At 37.6% G+C, this 27,797-nt stretch overlaps 1 protein-coding gene and 1 long non-coding RNA gene across 2 annotated transcripts; one reads left to right on the top strand and one right to left on the bottom strand.

Moving 5' to 3' along the window:
• Window positions 1–220: 220 nt before the first annotated feature.
• Window positions 221–14,513, top strand: LOC139129514 (uncharacterized). Its single transcript, XR_011551599.1, has 4 exons — window positions 221–343; window positions 4,139–4,899; window positions 6,589–6,717; window positions 13,067–14,513. It is a non-coding gene; the product is annotated as an uncharacterized lncRNA (long non-coding RNA).
• On the bottom strand, window positions 397–26,734 carry LOC139129512 (uncharacterized). The gene is made up of 2 exons (XM_070695148.1): window positions 26,317–26,734; window positions 397–1,849 (listed from the first exon to the last, which is right to left on the bottom strand). The coding sequence occupies exons 1-2, from the start codon at window positions 26,681–26,683 to the stop codon at window positions 1,497–1,499; spliced, it is 720 nt and encodes a 239-aa protein (XP_070551249.1). The 5' UTR covers window positions 26,684–26,734; the 3' UTR covers window positions 397–1,496.
• Between the last annotated feature and the right edge of the window lie 1,063 nt (window positions 26,735–27,797).

Genomic DNA, 27,797 nt, shown 5'->3' with positions numbered 1-27,797 from the left:
TTACAAAGATCATCATATGAATGCATTCAGGATGCATTCTTCTCCTTCCAGTCTTACAAGGCTTGAAAACTTTGTGATAAAATCCTCAGTTTGTTCGTCATCTTATAAATGAAATACAATGCAAAATATTCTCTGATAGCGTTATTGGCCATAGCGCCCTCTTGCGATACCATGTCTCACATACTCACAATATTCAGTTGAACTGGCCAGTCAGTTGAAACATGGCGACCTGTGTACATGGTCGCTGTCCGCGCTCCCATGAAATCCATGAAAACTGCGGATATTATACTCGCTTCGAAGTAATCAAGGCGTCGCTACATACCAAAAGCATTGGAATATCCAGGTATGTTTTCGCACACACATCTCTGTGAAAAATCGTCAATTTTTCGAAGACGTTTCTGCCAACACGGTGCAACGGGCTGTTTGTCTAACGAACGATGTGAAATCTGCTGCTGGATTTATCGTCAAAAACACGAAAATGTGAAAATTTGTTTATTTTTCACATCATCACCAATTATTTTAGTCATATAAAGGAAAAGTCCTTGTGTTTGATCCAAAATTGATGGAAAAAAAACTAGAAATTCAAATTTTACAGCATCGTGCGCAGGGCTAAGCCCATCCGTAGCATCGTGTTGTGTAAAACTAGTCTGGAAAGTTGTAGATTTTCACCAGAAATATACCTGCAGACTTGACATGTTATATTGTCATGTCTGCTTCTATGTATGTTTCTGTACACTCATGCACACATCTGTGAAAGTCAAAAAATTATTCTGACAAATATTTCACAAAATATTGCAACAGGCTGCTGTCTAAAAATATACAAAAATAAAAATATTATTGACTGCATTTTACAAAACAGTTTGATAAAACAGTCCAAGTGAAACGTTGATGTTTGATCCAAAATTACCATTAAATATGCAAATTTTTGAAACGACAGCAAAAAATACACATTTACAGCCTGCCAGTTGCAATGAGTTGTGTAAAATTTGTCAGAAAATTTGTAGATTTTCACTAGAGATATCCCTGCAGAGTTGACATGATGTGGTGTCATGTCTGCTTATATGTACAGTAGTTTAACACAGTAATCCTGTGTTACAACTAATCTGTATGGATTATCCTTACACAGTGCAATGTAAAGGGGATACTCTAACTGACCTTGACCTTTATAGCTGAGAAATTCACCATCACAATTGAAGTGAACCACTCTATGCCCCAGTAATCACAAACATATATGCCATCTTGTTGGTGATCAAAACACAAACCCTCTGGTCCCTTTAAGTGTCCCTTGCCAATGTCTCTTATACTTTGCATCTGGTGATTCAAAACATGAACACATTTCCTGCCATAATCTGATACAAAAATACATTTCTTATTCACAATCAGATCCCAGGGTTGACTGACTTGTCCTTCTTCAGTTCTTGCAATGTGTTCACCAGATTTATTATATTTTCTCACATATCCTTTCCAGTCACCAATGAATATAAAACCATCAGGACTCAAGCAGATACCGTTGGATCAATTCCTTCTTTGCGTCCAAAACAGTTTAAAATCTTGCTTTGTCCAGAACTCACCACAACTTGGCCATTCCCTAGGTCACTCATAAAGTATTGGTCATTGTCTTCATCCACTGTGACATTCCATGGATTAAATGACTCTGGGAATGCATGGAATTGTAAGATGAGATCACAGCAGAGTTGGATTGGATCAATAACCTGAACTCTATGATTGTCTCTATCACATATAACCCATTGACCGTTCTTCTTGATGTATATTCCTCTGGCCCAATTAAATTGTCCTGGCATTGATCCAGACCCAAACACTTCAAGGACACTCCCCTTGACCGGATAACCTAGGGAAAACAAAAACATAAACAAAGGTCAAAGGTCAAATTGCAAACTACAATTTCAATGAAGTCAAATAGTTTCAGATCTCACAAATTTTGACTGAATGTAAACTTCTTTTGTTTACACAAACAAATCGGACATGTAAAGGAACAACTACCTTACATGTACATGTGACTCATACGTTTCCATGGCAACGTATTTGCATTTTATTGATGGAAATGTGATTTTCAGTCCATAAGGTAAGTCATTGTATTGCTGATTAGCTCATGTTTACAAATGGTTGCCAGGTTGTAAATTGTTTCGTTGTGTTTTGATGTCAATCATAGATACATGTTGATGTTAATCACATGTTTCCGTGGCAACATATTTGCATTTTATTGATAAAAATGTGATTTTGAGTCCATAAGGTAAGTAATTGTATTGCTGATTAGCTCATGTTTTACAGATAGTTGCCAGATTAATGTTGTAAATTGTTTTCATGTGTTTTGATGTCAATCACAGATACATGTTGATTTAAGTCACATGTTTCCATGGCAACGTATTTGTATTTTACTGGTGGAAATGTGATTTTCAGTCCCAATGATAGCGTAATTGTATTGCAGTGTTAAGTGCATGTTTTACAAATAGAGATGCCAGGTTGTAAATTGTTTGTGGTGTTTTGATGTCAATTACCGATACAGACAGTGTTTTTTATTGTTTTTCACTGTTACTATTACCCGTACATGCAGGGTTTTTTCAATTTTCCTCTCAAAATTTTAATCCAGGTATTTTTAATTTCGAATTATTTTCTTCAAAGGTCTCCCATCCGAATTTCCCTGTCCTGCAAACACCCCTGTCTCAAAGTCTGTCTCATTTTTTAAAATGCATACCTGTGCTGATTTTTTTATTGTACGGTCAAGGCCTCAGTTTTATTTTGTTTGTTTTTTCAAGTCTTTTTTTTTTCTCATTTTATCAAATTTTCCATATTTTCATGTGGTGTGTGTACATATTTGTCATTTGTTTGCAAATTTTATTTTGATTCACAGTTGTTTTTATTATTCTATTATTATTTATTAATCCATGGCCCTAATTTTACAACCTACCGTATGACGCTTTGTTTGTTTAGTTGTTTGTGTTGGCCATACTGAAATTGGTTCTTGTTATATCTTCTGTGTCTTTCAGTTTTTATGTTCAATATATTTATGCATTGTTTACCTTCAATCCTGGAGTAAGTTTACTCATCTATTGATGATATGCTAATAAACAGTTTTAGGTTTCTTCATTATGGAGGCCATACTAAAATAACATTTTGTTCACATTTTCAATTTCTGTTGCAATGTTGTTCTCCTATGATACTGTCAGTTCTGTAGCATTTCCTTACCTATTGACAGTTATTAACTTTTCTCTATTGTTTATGGTTTATGGTCAAGGCCACACTCCAATTTTCTTTTGATTGAAATTCAACACTTCTGTTCTCTGTACCTGTACAAAATTTCCTCCAGATGGTCTTTGTCTATAAATGCTGTATTTCTTTACCAATATTATTATATAATATAATAATATTGGTCAAACTACCAAAATGTGGGACCCCAAAAATATTAAGGGATCCCACATTTTCAACAGGGGTGGGTCCCAGGGACCTGTCAATTCCCAAAACTATTGCAAACCCTGTATATTTTGTTGTTTTGCATTGGTCATGCTGAAATTTCAATTGTTCAATATTTCAAGCTATTTCAGTGTAAATGCCTGGTTTTGTCATCCTTTGTGAACATGATAATTTTAATTGCTTATTTAGGATTTTTCTCTTTCTTTGTCATGTTGGCCATTGTGAATTATCTTTTTGTTTTACATTTTGTAATTGTTCTGTCAGATCAACACACACCCTAAACACTATTATGATGCATTCTATTGTTCAGTGATTTATTTGATTTTTTAAGCTTTTGACAGTTATAGTTGGGCAGCTCTTAATAAAATATAATTATGCATTAATTCTCTATTGTTTCTATGTTCTGTCCTTATTTTTTATTGGTATTGTCTTTTAGACACTGTAGTATTCTGAACTTGCTTTTGAATAAGTTTGTCTTTTTTGTGGATGTGTACCGGGGTATTTTGTGTTTGTGTAGTTGATGTTCACCTGTATCTTCACCTGTAAACCAGTATTTATCTCACTGTTGATTTTATGTTGCCAAACAAAATGTCAATTTGACACTGTATAGGTGACCCTTGGGTGAATCACGCCCAAATTTATAAATTCTTTTTGCACATCTCTTTCTTTCAATTGAAACTAACTCAGATTACCCTTTCTTTTTACACAGGTTATTGAAGACATTACTCATGTATTTTCAGTCAGATTACTGAAAATATAACAGTGAAATTAGATTGGCTGAGAGAATTGGAGATGATTTCCCTGACAAAGATCAACAAATCCACCATAGTTTCAGCATTTTGGACACATCCAGTGACACTGAAGATGTCAGAGTTTATGAAGACATGAAGACAGATGAATAAGGCAATGGAGATGTCATTTCCCAACCCAGATGTGGAAACAGACCCTGAAGATGTCTTTGGGTTCAACTGAGCCTGAAATTTTATATCGTGTACATATTGTACACACAAACCAAACGGCCCTTTTCAGGGCCATCACATCCTCCAAAAAGAGAACTACCGTATACCAAAAATATTTGTTTGAGAAATGTTGTACCCCCCTCCCGGCCCATTATGGAAGAAAGCATACTTTGCACAACATAATGAACTAGGCAGAGCCGAGTACATTATGGAGTGCAAAGTTTGCTTGAGTCCATTATGGGCCGGGAGTGGTGTCCATTATTGCTATTATTTTATAGTTTTGGCAATGCCAGTGAATTTGTAGATGTAGAAAACATCTGGGGCCACAATGCTGGATAATCGGATACATTATCAGTAATAATCTGAGGGTATGACGTCACAAAATTCACTGGTATTGAGAAAGCTATGATATAATATGTATTTATTTATCCATTTATTACATTTCATTCTGTTTATTTTCATTGATGATCTTCTTGTTTTTTTCCAGTGAGATGCAAGTTAATTAAAATAGGTAAGTTGTGAGTGTGAATTTGCACCATGGTCTCTAATGTACAGGGAGGCACTTAAACTACAAAGTGACACAGAGAATTATAGATTCTCATGGCCACTGTGAGTGTGGGATCGCCGGTGTGGGAGAAAACGATCCCACACTCTCAGAAACTGTCCCACACTCTGCAGTATATATTACAGGAGCTCTGATTGGATGATTAACAGCCTTTCCTTCCACGCGCAAAATATTATCCAATGGCACGATGAGTAACACACAGACCGAAACTGCCAAGTAAGCAGGTCAGAGTATGGGGCAGAAGACAGCGTTATCATGATTTTGGATAATGTTGTACATTGTTGATAACAGACTCACAAAAGACTGCTGAATTTTTCAAATAACTGTTAAACATAGGCTACTTGGAACATAATATATCAATATTTTTCTGTTTGACATCTCCTAGGTAGCAGAAGTTGAAGTATCGGCAGAGGAACTGGCAACAGAGTTCGCGTTAGTGACATGGAATGCTTGATGGCCGCAATGTAGGATAGTTGCTGATACAGTTAAACATTCAATGTTTCCAAAGTGAATTTAATGCATTTCATGGTCATGTGAGAAAAAGAATCTCACACACAAAGGACCTGAGGTCAGATTTCTCACACTCGTTGGGGATATTTACTCCCCTGCAGCTCGTGTGAGACTAAATAACCCCAACTCGTGTGAGAAATATGATCCCAGGTCCTTGGAGGTGTGAGATTCTATTAATCTCACATCCCAAGGACCTTGGATCAGTAAAATCTAATCCCATGCATGTCCTTGGTGTGTGAGATTCTTTTTCTCACACTGACCACAAAATGCTTTAAATTCACACTGGAAACATTGATTGATAATTTATATTGTATCAGCGACTATGCTTCGTGGTTGTGAAGTATTCCATGTCACTAATGTAAACCTCATGACGAGTTTCACAGCTGATATTTCAATTTCTGCTCCGGACGAGATGTCCAGCAGGAAAATTTGGGGCCAAGTGACCCACAGTATGTTCACCAGTTGTTTGGAAAACTAAACCGTCTTTTGTGAGTCTGTCACCAATGACGTACAACATTATCCAAATTCATAACAAAACTGTTGTCTGCCATTGCACTGTGACCTGCTTACTGTGTAGATGCAGTCTGTGTGCTACTCATCACGCCAGAGGATAGTATTTTGCATGCCGAGTGAAAGATGTTTATTATCCAATCAGAGCTCGTGTAATAATAGACTGTTTTTATGTGCACATTTATACACAGTTTGGAAAGATTTCTACACCGTCGCTCCCTCACTCACAGCAGCCAGGAATGTGAGAAATATATCTGATTCAATATACATTTTACGTGACTCGGCTAATTTTATTTTGTATTTTGCTGTATGGCATGTTTGGAGCAAAAAATGGTACATAAGTTGTTAAATTTGAAAAGACTGCTGTGATTATAGCAATTTGCATTACAATGCATTGTAACTTTCACTTTGATATTGAATATTGTCTTATTTGGTATTTGTCCATCAGAACTCAAATTCTTGTTCAAAATTGGCAAGATGGCACTGATGTCCCCATGTCCATGGGTTACTTTTGAAAATCTGACTGATAAGGATAGACTGTGAACATAATTCAGATTCTATATCATGTAGTGTGATCCAAAGTAAATTGTTTTCTACTTTTCTACTCATTTTCAGACTTCACACTATTTTCAGAAGACTTTGCTGTGCATTTTCAGTTCAAGATTATATTTCTGCATAATAATTCAAGAGTTTTTTGTCGTCCAAGTCACAAGAAATTTCTGATAAAGCTGGCAACAAATCAAGGTAAGTCTTGCATTAGTGCAAATATCTAACAGTTCACAGAGAAAATAAACTTTTAACAGGACTGGTTTTAATTTTACAGACTGTCACCAGAAGCTCAAAAGCTGAGTAAATTGATATTAATTTATTAAGATTAACAATTCCTTGCCTTTGTCTTTCCTCAGCTTAAATGACAGCAAATTACTTTCAACTGATGGAGTAGTCGGCTGAAAATATGGTTTGACCCTAAAAAAATTGCTACAAAAGGTTTCTCAACGGTTTTTGATAGAGTCAAATGTGCTTAATAACATATTAAAAGTCTACCAAATCTGACCACCGGAAACGCGTCATTTTCAAGATGGCGTCCAAGATGGCCGCCATATACTTAAAATGGCCATAACTATACCAAAATAAAATTGCTACAAAAGGTTTCTCAACGGTTTTTGATAGAGTCAAATGTGCTTAATAACATAGTAAAAGTCTACCAAAATCTGACCACCGGAAACGCGTCATTTTCAAGATGGCGTCCAAGATGGCCGCCATATACTTAAAATGGCCATAACTACTTAAATATTAAACCTAGACTAGTGATGTCTGTGTCTACCACCATGTTTTAGTGGTTTAGGAATCCAACTATCATATCTAGATTATAGGCAAGTGGTCATAAGTCCCATAATTTGCATATTTGTACGTGTATTAAAAATAATCACTGTCACATTCTTCGTCCAGAACATGTTGCTCATGTGGATTTTCACAATTTCCGAGGTTAGGTAGTAAAGGGAAAGCAATTCCACACATCGTTCATATTTTGGGTGTTTGCGTTTTGTGTATGAAATTGTGTATAATATAAGTGTATGTCATGTTTGGCTGTTTTAAGAAAAGTGTTGCTTAGCCATGGTGAGACGTATCCGTAATCTACGTGTCTTGATGTTACTCCACACTGGAGTGGAGAGACAAGTGTGACACTGCGATCCGTTGGCGCTGAGTTTTCTTCATCAGTCGCTTGAAATTCATTCTTGATTGGTGAGACGTGTTGAATGGTTGATTGTTTTTATTTGGTAGTATATTGTTCCACTTACATTTGGTGTTCAAGTAGGGAAGCTAGAATGTCTACTGGTTGGTTTGTTGTGTTTGTGTAGGTTCGTGTGAACCTGAGTTCGAGCTGTCTCGCTTTTGTGAAGTCTGGCACTTATAAGTTATTGCCTATATTTCTGTTCCTTCTATATGCGATTATTGGTTGATTTTGGAACAGTTTTTTATTTAGTGTTTCGTCTTTTTCAAGTTCATTTCAGTTTTCTGTCAAGGCTTGCTTGATTTTTGTCATTTCGATGTTACGGGCTATATGTTGTTATGAAGACTACTGTACAAAATACATGATAGCTCTGCTAAAAATAATCTTTAAAAACAACACATTTGAATTAAACGATGAATTCTACCGGCAAATATGGGATGCTCTATGGGGTCTCCCTCGTCGCTGGAAATAGCAGATATTACATTTCACGAGACAGAAATGAGAATAATACAGAAACACAAACAACAAATGCCGACCTGGCTGAGGTTCAGGGACGATGTTTTCCTGATTTTGATCGGAACACAACAAGAACTCAATGAATTCATATCAAACATCAACAAAATGCATCCTATTTTCAAATTTTCGTTTGAAAGCTCCTCTCAAGAAATCACATATTTAGACCTGACTATCTACAAAGGTCGTCTATACAACAAAAAGATTATTCCCAACACCAAGACACACTTAAAACCAACAGATACATTCCAGTTCTTACAAAGAAATCATTCCATCCGGCAGCAACATTCAAAGGTCTGATCAAAGGTGAAACATTATGATACATCAGAACATGCAACAACGAAACCGATTTTACAGAGAAAGTCACACAATTTAGTGAAAAATTACAAGACCGACAATATAAAAATACCGCAATTATACGGTGTCCATCACATTGATCTGAATTGGTACATACCAGTATGGGTACCAAAGATCAACAATAAATGTTGTTTCTATCAGTGCAGGAAAATTCCAAGTTGATGTTATGACAATGATTTCTGCACAGTACAGCCAGAAAAACAACAAGAAATATATAAACCAGAAAAACAAGAATGACAAAAGTAAATAACGTCTGAAACTTTAGGTACTGGAGGTCAACTTTAGCATTATGCATAGCAAAAACAGCTAGTCCCTCTTAGTTTGAGCAGGTCTGTTAATATGTAACAGTTCAAAAACAATGACAGGAAATGAATCAAGGTCAGTGGAGTAGCCTGTTTCAGTCACTGGCATGCCACCACTCCTACATATTTGTAGGATTTCCCTTTTTCTTAACTCATTTGCACATTTTGACGTCCATTTGAAGAACGTCACGTCTCAGCCCCTGCATCTACCCTGTACACCAAATACTGAGATGATAGCTTTGGCGGTAAGGGAGCTTTTGCGTGTGAGGACATACATCCGCACTAACATACCCACATACATACATAGAGACACACAGACGCCACTGACGCACCATAAAAGCTGTCTTTGTTATTTATGTACATACCAAATATGAGCTAAAAATGAAATAGAACGCATTATCAGAGAAACAGATCATAAAAGCAGAAAAAAACAGCTTGAACAACAAAAAGAAAGAAAGAACGCCACCAACAATACAGTAGTCTTCATAACAACATATAGCCCGTAACATCGAAATGACAAAAATCAAGCAAGCCTTGACAGAAAACAGAAATGAACTTGAAAAAGACGAAACACTAAATAAAAAACTGTTCCAAAATCAACCAATAATCGCATATAGAAGGAACAGAAATATAGGCAATACACTTATAAGTGCCAGACTTCACAAAAGCGACGACAGCTCGAACTCAGGTTCACACGAACCTACACAAACACAACAAGACCAACCAGTAGACATTCTAGCTTCCCTACTTGAACACCAAATGTAAGTGGAACAATATACTACCAAATAAAAACAATCAACCATTCAACACGTCTCACCAATCAAGAATGAATTTCAAGCGACTGATGAAGAAAACTCTGTTTTCGAAATGCAGCGCCAACGGATCGCAGTGTCACACTTGTCTCTCCACTCCAGTGTGGAGTAACATCAAGACACGTAGATTACGGATACGTCTCACCATGGCTAAGCAACACTTTTCTTAAAACAGCCAAACATGACATACACTTATATTATACACAATTTCATACACAAAACGCAAACACCCAAAATATGAACGATGTGTGGAGTTGCTTTCCCTTTACTACCTAGCCTCGGAAATTGTGAAAATCCACATGAGCAACATGTTCTGGACGAAGAATGTGACAGTGATTATTTTTAATACACGTACAAATATGCAAATTATGGGACTTATGACCACTTGCCTATAATCTAGATATGATAGTTGGATTCCTAAACCACTAAAACATGGTGGTAGACACAGACATCACTAGTCTAGGTTTAATATTTAAGTAGTTATGGCCATTTTAAGTATATGGCGGCCATCTTGGACGCCATCTTGAAAATGACGCGTTTCCGGTGGTCAGATTTTGGTAGACTTTTACTATGTTATTAAGCACATTTGACTCTATCAAAAACCGTTGAGAAACCTTTTGTAGCAATTTTTTTGGTATAGTTATGGCCATTTTAAGTATATGGCGGCCATCTTGGACGCCATCTTGAAAATGACGCGTTTCCGGTGGTCAGATTTTGGTAGACTTTTAATATGTTATTAAGCACATTTGACTCTATCAAAATCCGTTGAGAAACCTTTTGTAGCAATTTTTTGGGGGTAAGGTCTTTTTTTTTTCATAAATGCAGCCGACTAGAGAAAAAAATTCATCACAGATAATTCATGCCTAAAAATATGCAAGTTGTGCAAAACTAACTGAGAAAGCATGAATCATTGCCAGTCATTCCCATGTCAACCAAGAATATCACTGATGACATTCTAAATAACACATCTGTGTTTACTACATCATGTCATCTATTTTATGTTTATGCAACAAGAATACACTGTAGCATTGAGTGACATATGCTGAATCCTATTGCATGTTTGCTCCTTCCTTGCTGACTCCCTAGCTTCTTAGCTTGTTTTTCTTTGACTTGTGTCCCACTCTTTCACAAATTGCAGACTCCCTAGCTTCTTAGCATGTTTTTCTTTGACTTGTGTCCCACTCTTTCACAAATGCAGACTCCCTTAGCTCCTGTAGCATGTTTTTCTTTGACTTATGTCCCATTCTTTCACAAATGCAGACTCCCTAGCTTCATAGCATGTTTTTCTTTGACTTGTGTCCCACTCTTTCACAAATTGCAGACTCCCTAGCTTCTTAGCATGTTTTTCTTTGACTTATGTCCCATTCTTTCACAAATGCAGACTCCCTAGCTTCATAGCATGTTTTTGTTTGACTTGTGTCCCACTGTTTCACAAATTGCAGACTCCCTTAGCTCCTGTAGCATGTTTTTCTTTGACTTATGTCCCATTCTTTCACAAATATAGACTCCCTAGCTTCATAGCATGTTTTTGTTTTACTTGTGTCTCAATCTTTCACAAATGGCAGACTCCCTATCTCCTTATTTCTTTGACTTGTGTCCCAGGTTCTCACAAATTGCAGACCCCTGGCTTCTTAGTATGTTTGTCTTTGACTTGTGTCCCACTCTTTCACAAATTGCAGACTCCCTAGCTTCTTTTAGCCTGTTTTTCTTTGTCTTGTGTCCCACGCTTTCACGATTTGCAGACTCCCTAGCTTCATAGCTTGTTTTTCTATGGCATGCCTTTCTTTACTTTAAACTATTGACTCCCTTGCTTCTAGCATGTTTTTCTATAAGATGTCTTTCTATAGATGTTTTTCAATAGATTTGCTATGACGTAAGTCTCACTTATTCACAAAATGTTGACTTCCTAGCTTCTCAGCTTGTTTTTCTATGAGATGTGTTTCCTTCTTTAAAGACTCCCTAGCTTCTTAGATTTTCTAGGACATGTATGTCACTCATTCACAAATTGTTCAATCCCCAACTTCTTAGCTTGTTTTTTGCTTGTCTTATATTTTTAGCAACATGTGCCAATATGGTTTGTTCTGATTTCTATGTCCAATGCTACTATTTGCTCATGCCTGGACCAATTTCCTTTAAACAGGAACTTACCCGATAAAAGCCGGATTATCGTAAATCTATGCAAATGTGAAAAAGCCATGCTACTGATCAGACGTGCCGTGTTTGGTGCCAGAATCCTATAATTTTGCCATGTTTGATGTGTACATTGTCATTGAATCTTGCATATGATCTCTGTGACTAAACTTGAGTTGAAAATAAACAGAAAAAATGTGCCCTTTTTTGTCAGGGAATGCATATTTTTCAAAATGTGTTTCCTGTACGACCGTTTGACCCCACTTTGCATATGTCACAAAAGCGCCTATCATGATTATTCAAATTTATCACATGGTCAAAGCAATGCTTTGAGAATTCAAAAACTTCCGCTAAGTGTATGCATATGGCTGTGTCATCAGTAATCCACCTATTGTGCGCCATGCTGTAACTTCCCGTTTAAACTTGGCACAAGTAATGGCAATTCAATATTACATATACATTTTAAATATCTTAGTGATACAATCTAATATGGCTTCCAAGCAGCAATTTCCACTCTCATTACATAAAGCCACACCTACCGGTATTACCAAATTACTATATCAATTTAGCTTAATATGTACTATACCGGTATATAGGTTAATACTTTGCCAGCCCTTGTCTAGATACACTTTGACCATTTTCATTTCACCATGATTTCCATCAACATGATGGTTTCCAAATATATAAACAAATCAAGAACTGAACTTTACAATGATTTGTTTTCAATGACATGTGTTTTACTCTTTTGCTAACTGTGGACTCCCTAGCTTCCTGGCTTGTTTTCCTATTACATGTGTCTCACTCTTTCAAAAAACTGCCAACTCCCTAGCAGCTTCTTCGCTTTTCTGTGACATGTCTCACATTTTCACAACTGCTGATGCCCTAGCTGTTTCTATTTTCTGGGTGTTTGACTCTTTAACATTACGACAAACTGTTGATTCCCTAGCTTGTCAGATTTTGTTTCTATGACAATGTGTCTCACTCTTACACCAACTTTTGACAAGGTCTTTCAGGTGTATACACAACAAGCAAAATCAGAAAATGAACAGTTTTGCTCAAAGTTTTAGTTCAGGTGTTAAAATATTTTTGTCTCAAATCATAACTACTTACAAAGGCATGTCTTCTAGAATAGAGTCCCTGGATTAGGCATGACAATGTTCATCCTTCATTTTGATGCAATGCTGATTTAGGTTTTAATTATTCATTGCTTTGGTGTTAATACAATTTAACTGCATTGTTTATCATAGGAATGACCAATACTGGTGTTGGAGAGAGACGTCCAAATGCATTGTTGGCAGCAATGACACCACTTCACATCAGCTATAACTTATCAGAATGTAAAGAAAGAGACTCTGGAGATCCATTGGTCAAAGTGGCAGAATCAAATCATCAGGGCATGATAGGATACTGGTTTTAAAGTCTAAGAAAGTAAGGTGATCAATACAGCAGTCTTGTAATTTGTTCATGGTCTCTTAGTAATACTGTATGGTAGTTTCATCTTTCTCTGTTGAATACATCATTCATGCATTTCTTTGACATTTTTTATTAGAACAAGTATTTCTCAGACAATTTATGTACCCAGGGCACAAAGTACTAGGGTGCATGCTTCACTATGCATATCCATGTTACCATGGTGCAGGTAGATTGCCTGTCAAATATACTAGCTATGCAAATACCTCTACATTCTGATCTCTACCTAAAATGTCAAATACCGCCTTTAGGTATTTTAACTGGCAAAAATTTCAAATTTGCAAGGCTTTGTTGAAAATTTAAACAGAAATATTGACAATATGAAGTCTCACTACACTGAAGTTAGATATATCACCAACAAGAGCTCCTAGATGCCACCTAGTGATTCATTGCTCATCCAGTATACCCAGGACATAAAGGAAAGTTATGACTTAGCCTCACAAGAGTTCTCCATATGGTGGGGATTTCTGTGGCAGTGATCTGAGACAAAATTCAGAGGAGGCAATGCAGATATACAATACTTATAACCTTTGCTGAAAAGGATCATAACAGGGAAATTGACATGTAGATGTGTGAAAAGCACCACCAAAGATCAAGCAGTACAGTGAGTAAGAAAGATAAAAGACCAGTAGATTTTTGTTTTGTTTTTTCATTTTGCAAATTCTCGTTCTACTCCAAAACGTGTTGATACACCAACTATTTAGCTTTTTAACACAGCGTTTATAAATATAAAAAGCAATGTTACTGATTACATTTGAATTCTAGTCTATTGAGGGATTCACTTGTCAATAATAACAAAGCAGTTTACACATGTACAGGCTGAGTTCACAAGCTGAATACTGCGTATATCATCATGCTTTGGGGAGTAGAACAAGAAACTGCAGTTGATACTAAACAAATATTGCAAAATAAATCATCAAAGTTACATCTACTGGCCTTTATCATATACCCATGACCGTATCCGTGTCTCCTCTGACGCGTCGTGACGTGGAACGTAAAATATCAGTCTGATACGGCACGTTATACGTCATCAATTGTTGTTTATTTCCGATTTTGATGTTATGATGTTCACCTTGCATTCAATCAAAATTTACCGATATAAAACAAAACATATTACTTAGTTCATATGATTTAACGTTCCTTTATTTCAGATCTAAAGAGAGTTACAGGACAGGTTGTTGTAGAAAATTAAAAGTTGATGTTTACAATCTGTTGTATTTCGCGCTACTTCGCGTTCCTGTTCACGTCAGCCATGTTTCAGCAAGAGTTATTAAAGTGAATTCAAACTTACAATATTGTCCGTGTAATAATTATCCACCAGAACACCGGGACGGTGACCAGAATTAGTAAATTGGCTCCATTCCTTTTCTGAACTGCGGTAAATTGCGCTGAAATAATCCTGTTTAGACCGTATACACTCGACACGATGCGATCGACGACTTGATCAGCTGTTGTAAACAAACATGTATCAATGCGCTCAGACCAGCGGCAGAATATAAAACATAGTCAATTCGAAAGACTGAAAAAACTAATAAAATTTCTTTATTTTTAATTACCTTTTACATAAATATACGGTCATGGGCATATGATAAATCGGTTATCCACGATATCAGCGCTTGGTTGGGACGTATTGCCACTCGTGAGGGTGCGCGCCGCATCACACTCGTCTTTGACTCGTGTGATGCGGCTCACACCCTCACTCGTGGCAATACGTCCCAACCAAGCGCTGATATCGTGGGATAACCTCATATTAACGTTCATATCATCACTCTTGCATTTGTACAGAACAATATGAGGCTATTACAAAAATACCGCAAAAGAGACATGAGGACAGCGTATCGCGTGAAGTGAAGTGGAGGGTGATGCGAGTCACCAATGTCAGGGTGCATCCTTTGCGGTATTTTCGTAACAACCTTATTATCATACATCTTACATTAGTGACTGGGGCATCACATTGTCAGAGTAGTGACTTTCGTGCAATGTCAACAATTTGTCTTCCGATTTTATTGCGCCAGTATGGAACGCTATCTCGGGCGCGCTTCTGCAAGTTTTGAAGTGTGTGCGCTACATGCGTAAGTACAGAGCGCGCGGAGACATGTTCTGACACTCGTCCAATGAGTCCCTTGAAACTCTGCAACAGTGAACGCGCAGATACAGTCGCAAGGGATGAGACACCTGGAAACCGTACGTGTTATGGAATGGGCATTCCTTACCACTTTTTAGCGCATGCAAAATTCTATTGTTCTCGATGGTACATGTATAATAATATAGAAATAACGGGCGACGCGCCGACCATTAACGTTTATTTGTGGGCAAGGGCGAGAGGAAAGCCCAAAATTAAGGGGCGAGGCTGGCCGAGCCCGTTGATTTGGCTTTCCCCGAGCCCGCGCCCACAAATAAAGGTAATTGTCAGAGCGGAGTCTGTTATTTCCATTGTATTATCAGCGAACCCAAGAAAACCGTCAAAATTTCCGAAAATTTCAGGAGCGAACGACAACTGGGCCCCAGAAACTGAGCAATACACGACGCACTGTCACGCGCGCTGTAAAAAATTGGCAAATCCGGAGATGTTTTCAGAAAAAAATATCTCAACTTGACCTACAAGTGCTCCATTTTATTTTGTGATTGATTATGATTTACGTTTGAGCTGTAAAGTTACGATACTTTGAGTTGTTAATCTTATTATTCATATTCACGGGCATGTAAACAAACCATTATTGTGTATTTGTGGTCAGTCACGTGGTTCAGCTCGCCCAATCAAAATGCGACGGGCAGGGCATGGTAATATAATTAAGGATACATCTACATGTATGTTAGTCAGACTGGCCAAGAAGGTTGTGTAGATAGGGCTTGTTGTGTATTTAACATTAATCTCTTATGATTCAGAAATCTTTGATAAAAAAATTGAAGTTAGAAAGTTTTCATGTCCATTTTCAAGATTCATCAATAGATATACTGTAACTGTTTAGGGTAGTATGGGCCTTAAAGGTGAAAGACTTAAAATTTTGCTCAAACTTTGGGCCGACTCGCAGCGATTTCGAAGCTGTTATCCAATTGGTTGGCAGAATCGTACCGTTATAATGAAATAATACAAATAAACTCCCTAAGTTGCTGTGAATAGTGACAATCGACCAATCAGATATAACCTTGCAAACACGCTGCGAGTCAGCCGCAAACTTTCCACTTGAAATATTTCAACCATTCTCTTTGAAATTAAAGAATATGAATCAGGGTTTCCGTGCAACATTTGGAACTGGCAAAACAAATTACCTAAGATTTACTCATATTTTAAATAAACATGGGGCCCCGGGGGCACCGACGTCCTTTGTACCTCCTTACTGTTTATTAATTGCCATAAATGTGAAATTTGGCAAAAAGTCAAATTGTTTTGACATAAATGAAAGTTATTTGAACTGGTTGGTTACCGCTCCAGCATAAGTTCAAGTGTGGATTCTAAGTATCAACAACCTTGATATGAACCATTGACTAAAAAACATTTGCTTGTTACACTCACCACACTTGTACTTAGTATTTGGAGTGTACACCTATCTACAATACAATGATAAAAAGTTTGGACTCTGTAGGTCAACAGTGCATCTTTAATGTATGAGACTAAATAAGCTTACCCCTCAAGTACCGGTATGTATAGGCCAAAAACAATATTTAATTTTGAATTATGTAGTGCAGGGAAGGACATACAATATGGTGAAAAGCAAACTAAATATAAAAACTGAATATACAATTATATGGAAATATTGTTTTACAGTCATGAGTATCTGGTGTGTGCCGGGAGACAAATATTAAAATTGGACAGTATCATCCTGACCACAGTTTGTCTGACTGGTTGTTTCCTTCTGATTTTCTGACACGGTGATAGGTACAAAATATTATGCTATTCACGATAGTTATACAACATAGCTTGCATTTTGTTCACAGTAGAACTGAGTTTTACATGTAAGATAACTTTTTCGTAAACTGTAAATTCTTCTGGCTTCTGGCAGCTCAAACGTCGCAATACTACATTTTTGATATGATATGGAGTGATTTGCACACATGCAGTGACAGTCGATATATTCATAGTATGAGAGTCTACTGTACATTAAAGCATAGTATGTGACAATGCATAGTGATGTTGACAACTACATGCATGCCAGTGCACGATTTCAAAGTAGCCAGGAGGAAATTCTAATGGTCTTTTAGTGGAAATATAGGTATTAAACGACAGTGAAACAAACAACATTAGTTATCGTGACCTTAAGCTTGCTAAAGTGCAATCTCGGATCATGTATGATCTGATGATCATGCCAAATTACCATGTCGGATTTAGCCCTGCGTACGATGCTGTGTGTTCCGCTACAGCTATTCGCCCCGCTCACCACAGCCCTGCAAAGACCCGTACGTAGGGTCGGTGACTTCAAACCATTTTGGGACTTGACGTAAAAAGCCAAATTACTGCCGAAATTCAGCGTTCTTGGGCCCAAGTCGTATCCCTGCCCACCTCAGCTACTCGATCGCTTCCAAAAATGCCAGTCTTTTATTCACTTTTCGTAAATAACCGTCGATGTCGGCAACTCTCTCGCTAGCCCTGCGTACGTACGCAGTGTACGCAGTGCATTCCCTGTGTGCGTTCCTAACACACAGCATCGTACGCAGGGCTAGCGAGAGAGTTGCCGACATCGACGGTTATTAAGTCAAAAATGATGTCAAAATCAATGCACAACTGTCGAAATTACCCAAAATAAGCAACAGAAAACTAAACTTATCGCTGTGTCGAAAGGACAGTACATCAACGTAAAAAGACGCTAGTTTGTTATGACATGGAGGCCGGGGGTAGAAGGACAGAGCATTCCCTCGCTCTCACCCAGCTATTAGTACGGGCCGCCGGTGGGATTGCCTCGCTATTAAAAGCAATGGGTTCGCCGGTACTGGGGAGTACCGAGTACGGAGGCCATCATTCTTCAGTCTATCGAAGGAGCGTTTCGTGCCAAAAAATACATGACAGCAATCAAATATACGCTAAAACCTTTAAAACGTCAAAATTCGCAACTGACCGAGAAACATGATGGCGTCGGTTTGATTTTTCAAAGTCCTTGAAAAACAACGCTAACTTGTTATGTGCGCATGCGCATATTAAGGGGGACCCATTTGATTTCGGGGGGGGGGGGGTATGCAGGAAGTGGGTATGGGAACTTTTTTTTGTTAGAGAGACAGCATTTTTTATTTCTACAGTCAGACCTGCATCAATTTTTTTTTTCAAATGGTGTAGCAGTGCAATTTTCAAATTTAAGCCAGTGTTTCACATATCACAGGATGTTTTTATTTATTCATTTTACATTCCAACAAATGACAAACAAAATGGAAAGTCTATTATATATACAACTTTAAATTATGGAACACTTTTTGGCAAATCAACTGTGATCAGTACTATACCTGCTTTTCTTTAAAACAGTCAATTCCTTTTAAGTTCTCAGGGGAGATGTTATCTTTTGTGGTCAGGGAAACAAGGTTCACACATTGTATTTCATTATATTTGTTGTTCCTCAATTTCATTGTCAACTTGTAATCTTTCTAACATATTTATATTGAGAGAGTAATGTATTGGTTTTAACACTAGTTTATTGACTCCTATCTTGTGTTGTAAATTTTCACGATTTACAGAAGTCAAATAGTCCCATCTAGATATTGCCTATACCATTGAGATATTGCAACAGAAATCCTGAAACATGATTTCTTGGGTCAGAAAAGGGAAGGAAAACATCGAGTGCACCGAGGTGTACAGTAGTGAATGCTTATATCATAAGTGCTGGAAAAAAAACACATAAGAATTACTTGTGGTGAAAACATTTGCCGTTGGCAGCATGCCAGCAAAGAATACATGAGAATGAAGTTTCCAAAATTTTGCTCATTTCAACAGCATTGTGACAATTCCTTTTTCATTTCCGTCTGTTATGAGAATATTTTTTTCTCAAGCCATTACAGGCTTAATTTTTTTCTTTTATTTCACCTGGTGACAATTTTTTTTCCTCGAAATCCTCCATACCCCCCCCCAGAAATCAAGTGGTTCTCCCCTAAGTGAGCCCCTGACCTATACGGGCCAGTGGATTACTTCCTCAGTAGAACTGATATGCCTGCCAGTACCGGTGTTTATTGCCTACGGAGGCCATCATTCTTCAGTCGATCAAAGGCGCCTTTCGTACCAAAAAATACACGACAGCTGCAAAAGTGCATCACTGTCAACTTCATAACTATAGAACATATTGAAATACACAGTGAAACGTTCACAACGTAAAAAATGTGCCCATACCGAGAAACAAGATGGCGTCCGTTTCAATTCTTCAACTCAGATTTTGTCCTACAGTTGTGCGCATGCGCAGACGGTAGCTTTAGCGAAAGTGAGGCAAAATCAAGTAAATATAAAATAAAAATGGATAAAAATATTGTTTAAAAATAATGTAAGGCATGTATCACCAAATTTTGAACATTTCTGACGGTATATCAACTATACGAACACCCATGCCAAACATCACAATAATCAATCAGTGGTTTTGAGGAAAAAGTGGAAATAGTGGCTTTCAGAAAAAAGCTAAAAAAGTGACTTTAAAATGATTCAATCAAAAAAAGAAAAAAGACCGTTTGAGATACATGCCCAAGTGACCACCAGACCAAATTTCAGAAAAGGTTACTGAAGCGTTTCTGAGATACCTGCGTCCACAGCATACGGCCCACTATGTTGGCCATATTGGGCCGCGTCATCACATTAGTACCTTGTGCCCACAGGGCACAAAGTACTAAAAATGGCCGCAAGCACCGTGTTAACTCTATTGAAAAAATAAAATGTTCAATTTTCAAAAAACTAAGATGACAAAAAGTTTTCTTACACCAAGAGCTTTAAAATGAACCCAACAAGTGGTATATCAGAAAATGATTGTAAAAGTTTGAGAGTCAGAACATCTGTCCCTGAGGCACATTCCAATGGGTACCTTAACACTGCAATTTACAAAATGTTTGGAATCATCGTCATAATTTTAGTTGTTAATTGAAAACATTTTTTTCTGTATCAAACATTTTTTATTTCTTTGTGAATTACTTTTCAGAAAAGATGTTGTCCCCTAGTAGAAAGTGTGCAATGTATGTTTCAAAGTGAGATGAAAAATAAAAGCTGGAAAGAAACTTACGCACAGCAAAAACAGCAGTATTAAAATGATTCAAGGAAAGTACCGGTACACGTTGCATATTTTCAGGTAGATGTTACAGTAGTTTTAATGTACCTCCAACGTGAAAGCTAGAACTTTTGCTCAAACTTCCCGTGAGAAACTTTAACCCATTCCCTTTTGAAATTAATCTTGAAATCAGGGCAATCATGCCAAAATCTGTACTAGGGAAAAAGTATTCTACATTGATTGACACTTGAAATTTAAAATGGCCGCCTCCCTGCGTTCATGCTTTTGTACGCTGAAAATAAGCTTCTAAATGAGACCACACAAATGGTAGACCAAAAAGGATTGTAACTCTGTCAGAGTTTGAATATCCAAGTTATGTTTACCCCTTGTTTTTGTTATCAATCTAATTACAGTGTAATTGTCATCTTGAGCACTGCTGCACATACTAGGTCATCCAATAGTGTGTAGATGAATGGTGACGAGAATTATCATCACATCATTGGATAATACGTATTGAAAGTATTATTCAATTTCGATATTGATTTTATGTATTATTTATTAGCTCATTTGCATATTTAATGACTTTATGTAATTAGGTCATGTATCAAAGTGAATGTTCTGAATTTGATCAAAATTCTGACTAACACTGGTAATACCTAACTTCAGTGACATATTATAATTTGCTCATTTGCATATTTAACTGTTTTATGTGTGGAGGCCATACCTTAACCGGTACACTGACATGCCCAGACAGATTTCATTCATTTGTTAATCGTGTATCTTATGGAATGTGGATTGACGTATTAGTCTGGATCGTATTGCTTTCAGTAACCTGACAATCACAAATTGTCAGTTGTATTAAGTACTATTTTAGATTTTTATAAAATGATGGCATGTTCATGATGTCCCAGGTCTCAAATCTTTTTTTGCTCTTTTGCCAAGACATGTAATTGGCACAAAAACTAGATCCTATTAACACATCGCTGTGACTATATTTACACACATGCTTACCGTCACACATTCTAATAGCTCAATTATTTTGACTTCAGTTACATGTAATCAAATTTACTTGAACAATCTAACATATTGTTCCTTTTCTTCTCCTTAAACGATGATGAAAACTACATATTTGGAAATACAGCTAGATGTGGCTTATATGTACAGTGGGCAATTTATTTTTGACCAAGGTAGTCATCAACAATAACATTTCAAAAAGCAACATAGAGGCTCAGTTGATTTCTTGAACATTCGGTATTTCCATCTAATTTTAGCGATCGAACAAGCAACATGTATGAATAAAACAGCTTTACCCGAAAAACCTAAAAGTTAAAATATGCTTGAGCTTGTAATGTGTATTACTTGCTATGAACCATGAACTATAAATAATTCAGAACCCAAAGTACTCCCACTATAACGTTTTGAATGTAAACTCTATTTTAGGTTTATTATCCTGGAAAAGTCGGCAAGTAAATTCTTTTGTAATTTCCATTGGGAATAATATCCTTTTTTTCATAAAAAGGTGCACCTAGTCTCTCCATTTACACATTTGCAAATACATTACTCTGTATGGATGAGGACACAGCCTGTGGAAAATGTTAAAAAAGTGCTATCTCCTCTCTCAATCAAGCATAATGTTCGAAATCATCTAAATGGGAATAGAGAAATAAAGTGTGCTTTAAAGTGTATTTTCAATATAACTTTTTAAAACTAGTCAATGAATCTTTCTCCACGTGGCAGACATTGTAGAGTTCGCCGAGGATCTGCAATGAGCACAAATTGGAACTAATTTCGTAAATTTGAATTTTCATATTTTGCAAATTTCTCAAAAGTTTTAGATGCCATATAGCTGAATATTGCAATATCGCAAATTACTCATAAAACATATGTGTGTAATATAAAAAGAACAGCAGATGATATAAAATTTGTAGATTACAAGTCATTGACAATGACATAGTCCCCACTTGTAATAGGGGAGTATTAGTCTTGATGGGGCAGGGAAATGTGGTCATTAAGAAGTATCACTGGAGTGTATATGTTGAGATCTATGGGCACATAGGTCTATGTCGTTGTTCCCAATTTGAAACACATGAGGCATGTCTAAGTTATGGTTCTAAATCTGGAAAAAAGATCAGACCTCTAGCTGTATTGGCCAGCCAAGAAATACATATGTGCATAATAATGAGGTACAAGATGTGACATCTTAAGGTCTAATATCCTATCAGAATTGGAGGGTATAGAACTTGTGGTTACTGAGTTATGCATATATTGTATAATCAAGGTCAAATGTCATAAGGTCACGTGACATTTTGAAAAAAATTGTATTGCTAATTAATCCCTATATGCCAAAATCAGACCTCTAGCTCTATTCGCTTGCCCAGAATTAGATGTGTGCATAATTAATGAGGTAAAGCGTGTGTTGTCATAAGGTCTCCCACCCTACTGAATATAAAGGACATAGCTCTTGTGGTTATGTATTTATCGACATAACTTATATTCAGGTCAAAGGTCATTGAGGTCACATGACATTTGGTCAAAAAATTTCTATCCTATAGTTATCCCTATATACCAAAAACAAAGACATCCCGTTCTATGGGCTTGCTCAGAATTAGATGTACGCATAATTAATGAGGTACAGTATGAAGCATCATAAGGTCTCCCATCATACCATATATGAAGGGTGTACCACTTGTGGTTACTGAGTTATGGAAAAATATGTATATTTGAGGTCAAAGGTCACCGAGGTCATGTGACATTTTGTCAAAAAATTGTATTGCTAAGTTATCCCTATATACCAAACATCCTCAAAATTAGATATGCGCATAATTAATGAGGTACAATATGTGGCATCATAAAGCTGTCCCATCATACCAAGGGTGTAGCACTTGTGGTTACTGAGTTATGGACAAATATGTATATTTGAGGTCAAAGGTCACTGAGGTCATGTGACATTTTGTCAAAAAAATTGTATTGCTAAGTTATCCCTATATACCAAAAATCAGACCTCTAGCTCTATTGGCCCGCTCAAAATTAGATATGCACATAATTAATGAGGTACAATATGTGGCGTCATAAAGCTGTCCTACCATGACATATATGAAGGGTGTAGCACCTGTGGTTACTGAGTTATGGACAAATATGTATATTTGAGGTCAAAGGTCACTGAGGTCACGTGACATTTTGAAAAAAAATAGTATCGCTAAATTATCCCTATATACCAAAAATCAGACCTCTAGCTCTATTGGCTCGCTCAAAATTAGATATGCACATAATTAATGAGGTACAATATGTGGCGTCATAAGCTGTCCCATCATACCATATACGAAGGGTGTAGCACTTGTGGTTACTGAGTTGTTGACAAATATATATTTTGAGGTCAAAGGTCACCAAGGTCACCTGACATTTTGTCAAAATATCTGAGATATCTGCGTGAATGGATGGACTCACAGACGGACATGACCCAATCTATAAGCCCCCTGGACTTCATCAGTGGGGACTAAAAACTGTGTCACTGCATCCTTTTTGCAATATGAATACGATGAGAAACTAAATTTTTATTTTTCTTGGCCTTATACATGGGAGTCTATGGACTGCCTTATACATGGGTGTCTATGGGACTGCCTTATACATGGGAGTCTATGGACTGCCTTATACATGGGAGTCTATGGGGACTGCCTTATACATGGGAGTCTATGGAGGTGAAAACTAAAAAGTCCTCTAACACGGCAAAATTGATCGCATTGTGAAACAAATCGACGTGCATCTGTATGGGGTAGGGAACTATCCTTGTGCAAAGTTTGAAAGAAATTGACCTGGGCATGTCTGAGATATCTGCGTGAACGGACGCACGGACATGACCAAACCTATAAGTCCCCCTGGACGGTGTCCGTGGGGACTAAAAATCGACATTACTTCACCATCCAATCATCCTACATTAGTTCCAATCGTGTGCTGATTGTACAAATCTTATTGAATAATGGGATATCTAAGTAGCAGTAATAAATTTGGAAATGACCAGAACTGGTGTCAAGCATGTGGATGCATTATGCAGGCCCGGACACGTCTTAATTATTCAATGTAAACCAATCATTAAACGTGTTATTTCTAGACTACCTATCTGCGATTTCCAATAATTTTCTGTCTTTATTTTTAATTGGTAGCGAGGGCTATTCAACCCTTCTGAATGCACGAGGTAGCTCTTCCGAGCAACGGCTGTACAACTCCCACAGACACAATGATTCATCACTTAGGGAGCGTTCAGTTTTACCGCCGGGGGGGGGGGGGGGAGGGGGCGACAAAATCTTGTCGCCGGTGTTCAAAAAAATATAGACCCCCCTGCATTTTTTGTGAAAAAAGGATGACCCCCCCTTTGTCAGACGAAAAAAATTGATGACCCCCCCCCCCCCTGAAAAATAACGAAAACCCATATGTCAAATTTACCCGCATGATTGGATTTGAACTCCGGTACGCGGCGCACTTTATTCGTGTAGCAGAGATGCCAGTGCACAAACTTCTCAGCCACATCCATTGAAACGTCTGTTAATTAAGACGACTGTAAGGCAATTTTTAACTTCATTTCCATAGACAACTCATGTCCATGGACATTGTATAAAGTAAACTTTATTGGAGTGGTTCGCCAAAGGCAGCCCTCCGGTTAAGAGGGTCATGGGCCATTACGTAAAGTCAACTTTATTCTCATGGGCCACCAAAGGTGGCCCGCCGGTAAAGAGGGTCGATCATGGCTATTGCATAAAGTAAACTTTACTGGACAGGGCTGCTGAAGGCGTGCGGCCATTAAGATTGCCATGGGGTATTACATTAAGTCAATTTATTGTAGTGGGCCGCCGCAGGCGGCCCGCCGGTAAAGAGGGTCGATCATGGCCATCGCATGAAGTAAACCTAATTGGAGTGGGCCGCCAAAGGCGTCTGCCTGTTAAGAGGGTCATGGGTAATACATAATGTATATTTATTGTAGTGGGCCGCCGAAGGCGGCCCGCCGGTAAAGAGGGTCGATCATGGCCATGGCATAAAGTGAACTTTATCGTTGGTATTATGTTTTTGAAAATGTGGTGACCCCCCTTTCCTACCAGTGAAAAAACGATGACCCCCTTTGCAGATTCCAAAATTATGATGACCCCCCCCCCTGGATTTTGCCGCCCCCCCGGCCGTAAAAACTGAACGGTCCCTTAGATACTTCTCTTATGCAATATAATTCAATTACAAAATAGTTGACAACCATCCACTAAGTTGTAATATATCAATAATTCACGTCATTTCAATGACAGTGCTTGTCTGACGTTGGACGATACTAGGAGGTTACCGGTACTACAAAAATGCCACAAAGGATGCATGAAGACAGCACAGCCAATGAAGTCAATGCGTGCAGCCAAGTCCTCGTGCATCCTTCGGTATTTTCGAAATAACATTATTGTACAGTTTACATTTCAACACTGCGGCGTCAAATTGGTATTGATATTGACCATTTTCATGCCATTTCAGCAACTTTTCTACCGAATTATTGTTTAAGTGTGTAACGCTATCATGGACGCACTGGATAGTCAGTTCACTACACGTACACAGCGAGAGACAGATTCTGGCAATAGCCAATTGGTCCCTCGAAACCGTCCAATAGTGAACCCGAGAAGCAGCCACAGTATGTACTGCATAACAGCATATGGAGGTAAGAAACGGAATGGACTGAATGGAATGAAACCGGCGTTCCATAAAGCGTTTCTAGCGCAGGCCACATTTGATTATTCTCGATGGTAGATTATTATGATAGCAATATTAACAGTAATAATTTGAATATGACGACTTTTAGCAGATACACAAACAACCGCATTGACAATTTGAACAAAAGTTAAACCAACCTTTCTCAACTCGTCTCACATCCAGGTACATGTCTTTTGTTTCTTCAGGGATTTCTGCTTCACGGACAATATCATCTGCATACGCTGATAACTTCTCAGCTTTCATTACCACTTCAGGATGGTTGATCTCCAAGTCACGGGCCTCCGACTTCACACCTACAAACTCACTGAAGATGGTATTTAATTTACGTTCCTCTACTCTGTCTGCCTCAACTTTCACCGATTGTAAAATTTCCCTTCCTAGATACCTGTCTTTATTCTGTGATCTTATTATCCCTTTACTTATCGAAAGTTCTCTGACCGTCGCCTCGAGGACTTCATTCTTCTCTTGTATCTCTTCATCTGACAGTAGATGTATATCAGTCATCTCTCCGAAGGCAGAGGCATGTGGCAGTGTTTTGAACTGAGAGTGCGTCACAGGATCTGCAAAGTAAAAAAAAGATTATATACCAGATCGTTTGAACAAATTTGGATTTTAAATATTTTGCTACACACTAAAGCTTGCATTTTTCAACAAACATTTTGGACATCTGTGGTGAATCACAGGCTAGAAACGGTAATCAGTCATAGTGAAAGTTTAAGTAGTTTACGTTATTCATAAATTTATCAATATGATCATTGTTCATAAACAATTTGTTACAATGCATGTAATATGCAGTTATTGTGATTAGCTGAGCCTCATTCACGTGATATGCAACAACAAGTGATAAAACATGGCCAAGGTGATATAGCTCTGTTGTGTAGGTATTTTCTGTATAGAGCCGATTAACTTTTACAAACGGGGAATATAACTACTCTCTTAATGAAGATACAACAGACAATTCTTTTGATTTACATCTGACCCTGCTTTCACCCTTTCGCATACGCCCATAAGCTTACCCATTCTGCTCCACTGAAATGTAACTACAATCTCGACATTTATTTACTCCTGAAGGTATATTTTTCGCATAAAACAGTCTGTAGAGATGCCACTAGAAGTTCAAAATCCTTCAGTGTGTATATGTGAGTGAATATACACGGGGTACAACAGTACACAATACCTGTTTGATAGAACATTTTACGGTAAAAGATTGTGAAGTTAAAATTGGGAATTTGACGCTAATTCAGAGTTTCATGCTACGACGCATGTCCTTTGTAGCGATCACCAGACGAAAAACACTGGGTCATCGCTTCATCATGAAACTTTTGGGGCATTCCAGGGGGACCTCTGGCTCTGTGAAGCTACTGGATCTCCTAAGATTATTTTGATTTGTAAAGTTCGGGTGATGATTGCTGCACAGGACATACGTCGTAGCTTGAAACTTTGAGTAATGTCCAAGTCCTGATTTCAACTTTTCATCAATATTTACCGTCTATCTATCTATCTATCTATCTATCTATCTATCTATCTATCTATCTATCTATCTATCTCGGCATATAACATAATAGACTGTAAATAACATAATAGGCTGAAGGGACAACTATACCTGTCTGACGATTAC

The sequence above is a fragment of the Ptychodera flava genome, chromosome 3 (assembly GCF_041260155.1).
Source record: "Ptychodera flava strain L36383 chromosome 3, AS_Pfla_20210202, whole genome shotgun sequence".
Classification (NCBI taxonomy): domain Eukaryota; kingdom Metazoa; phylum Hemichordata; class Enteropneusta; family Ptychoderidae; genus Ptychodera; species Ptychodera flava.
This window is presented reverse-complemented; position numbering and strand designations above follow the sequence as displayed.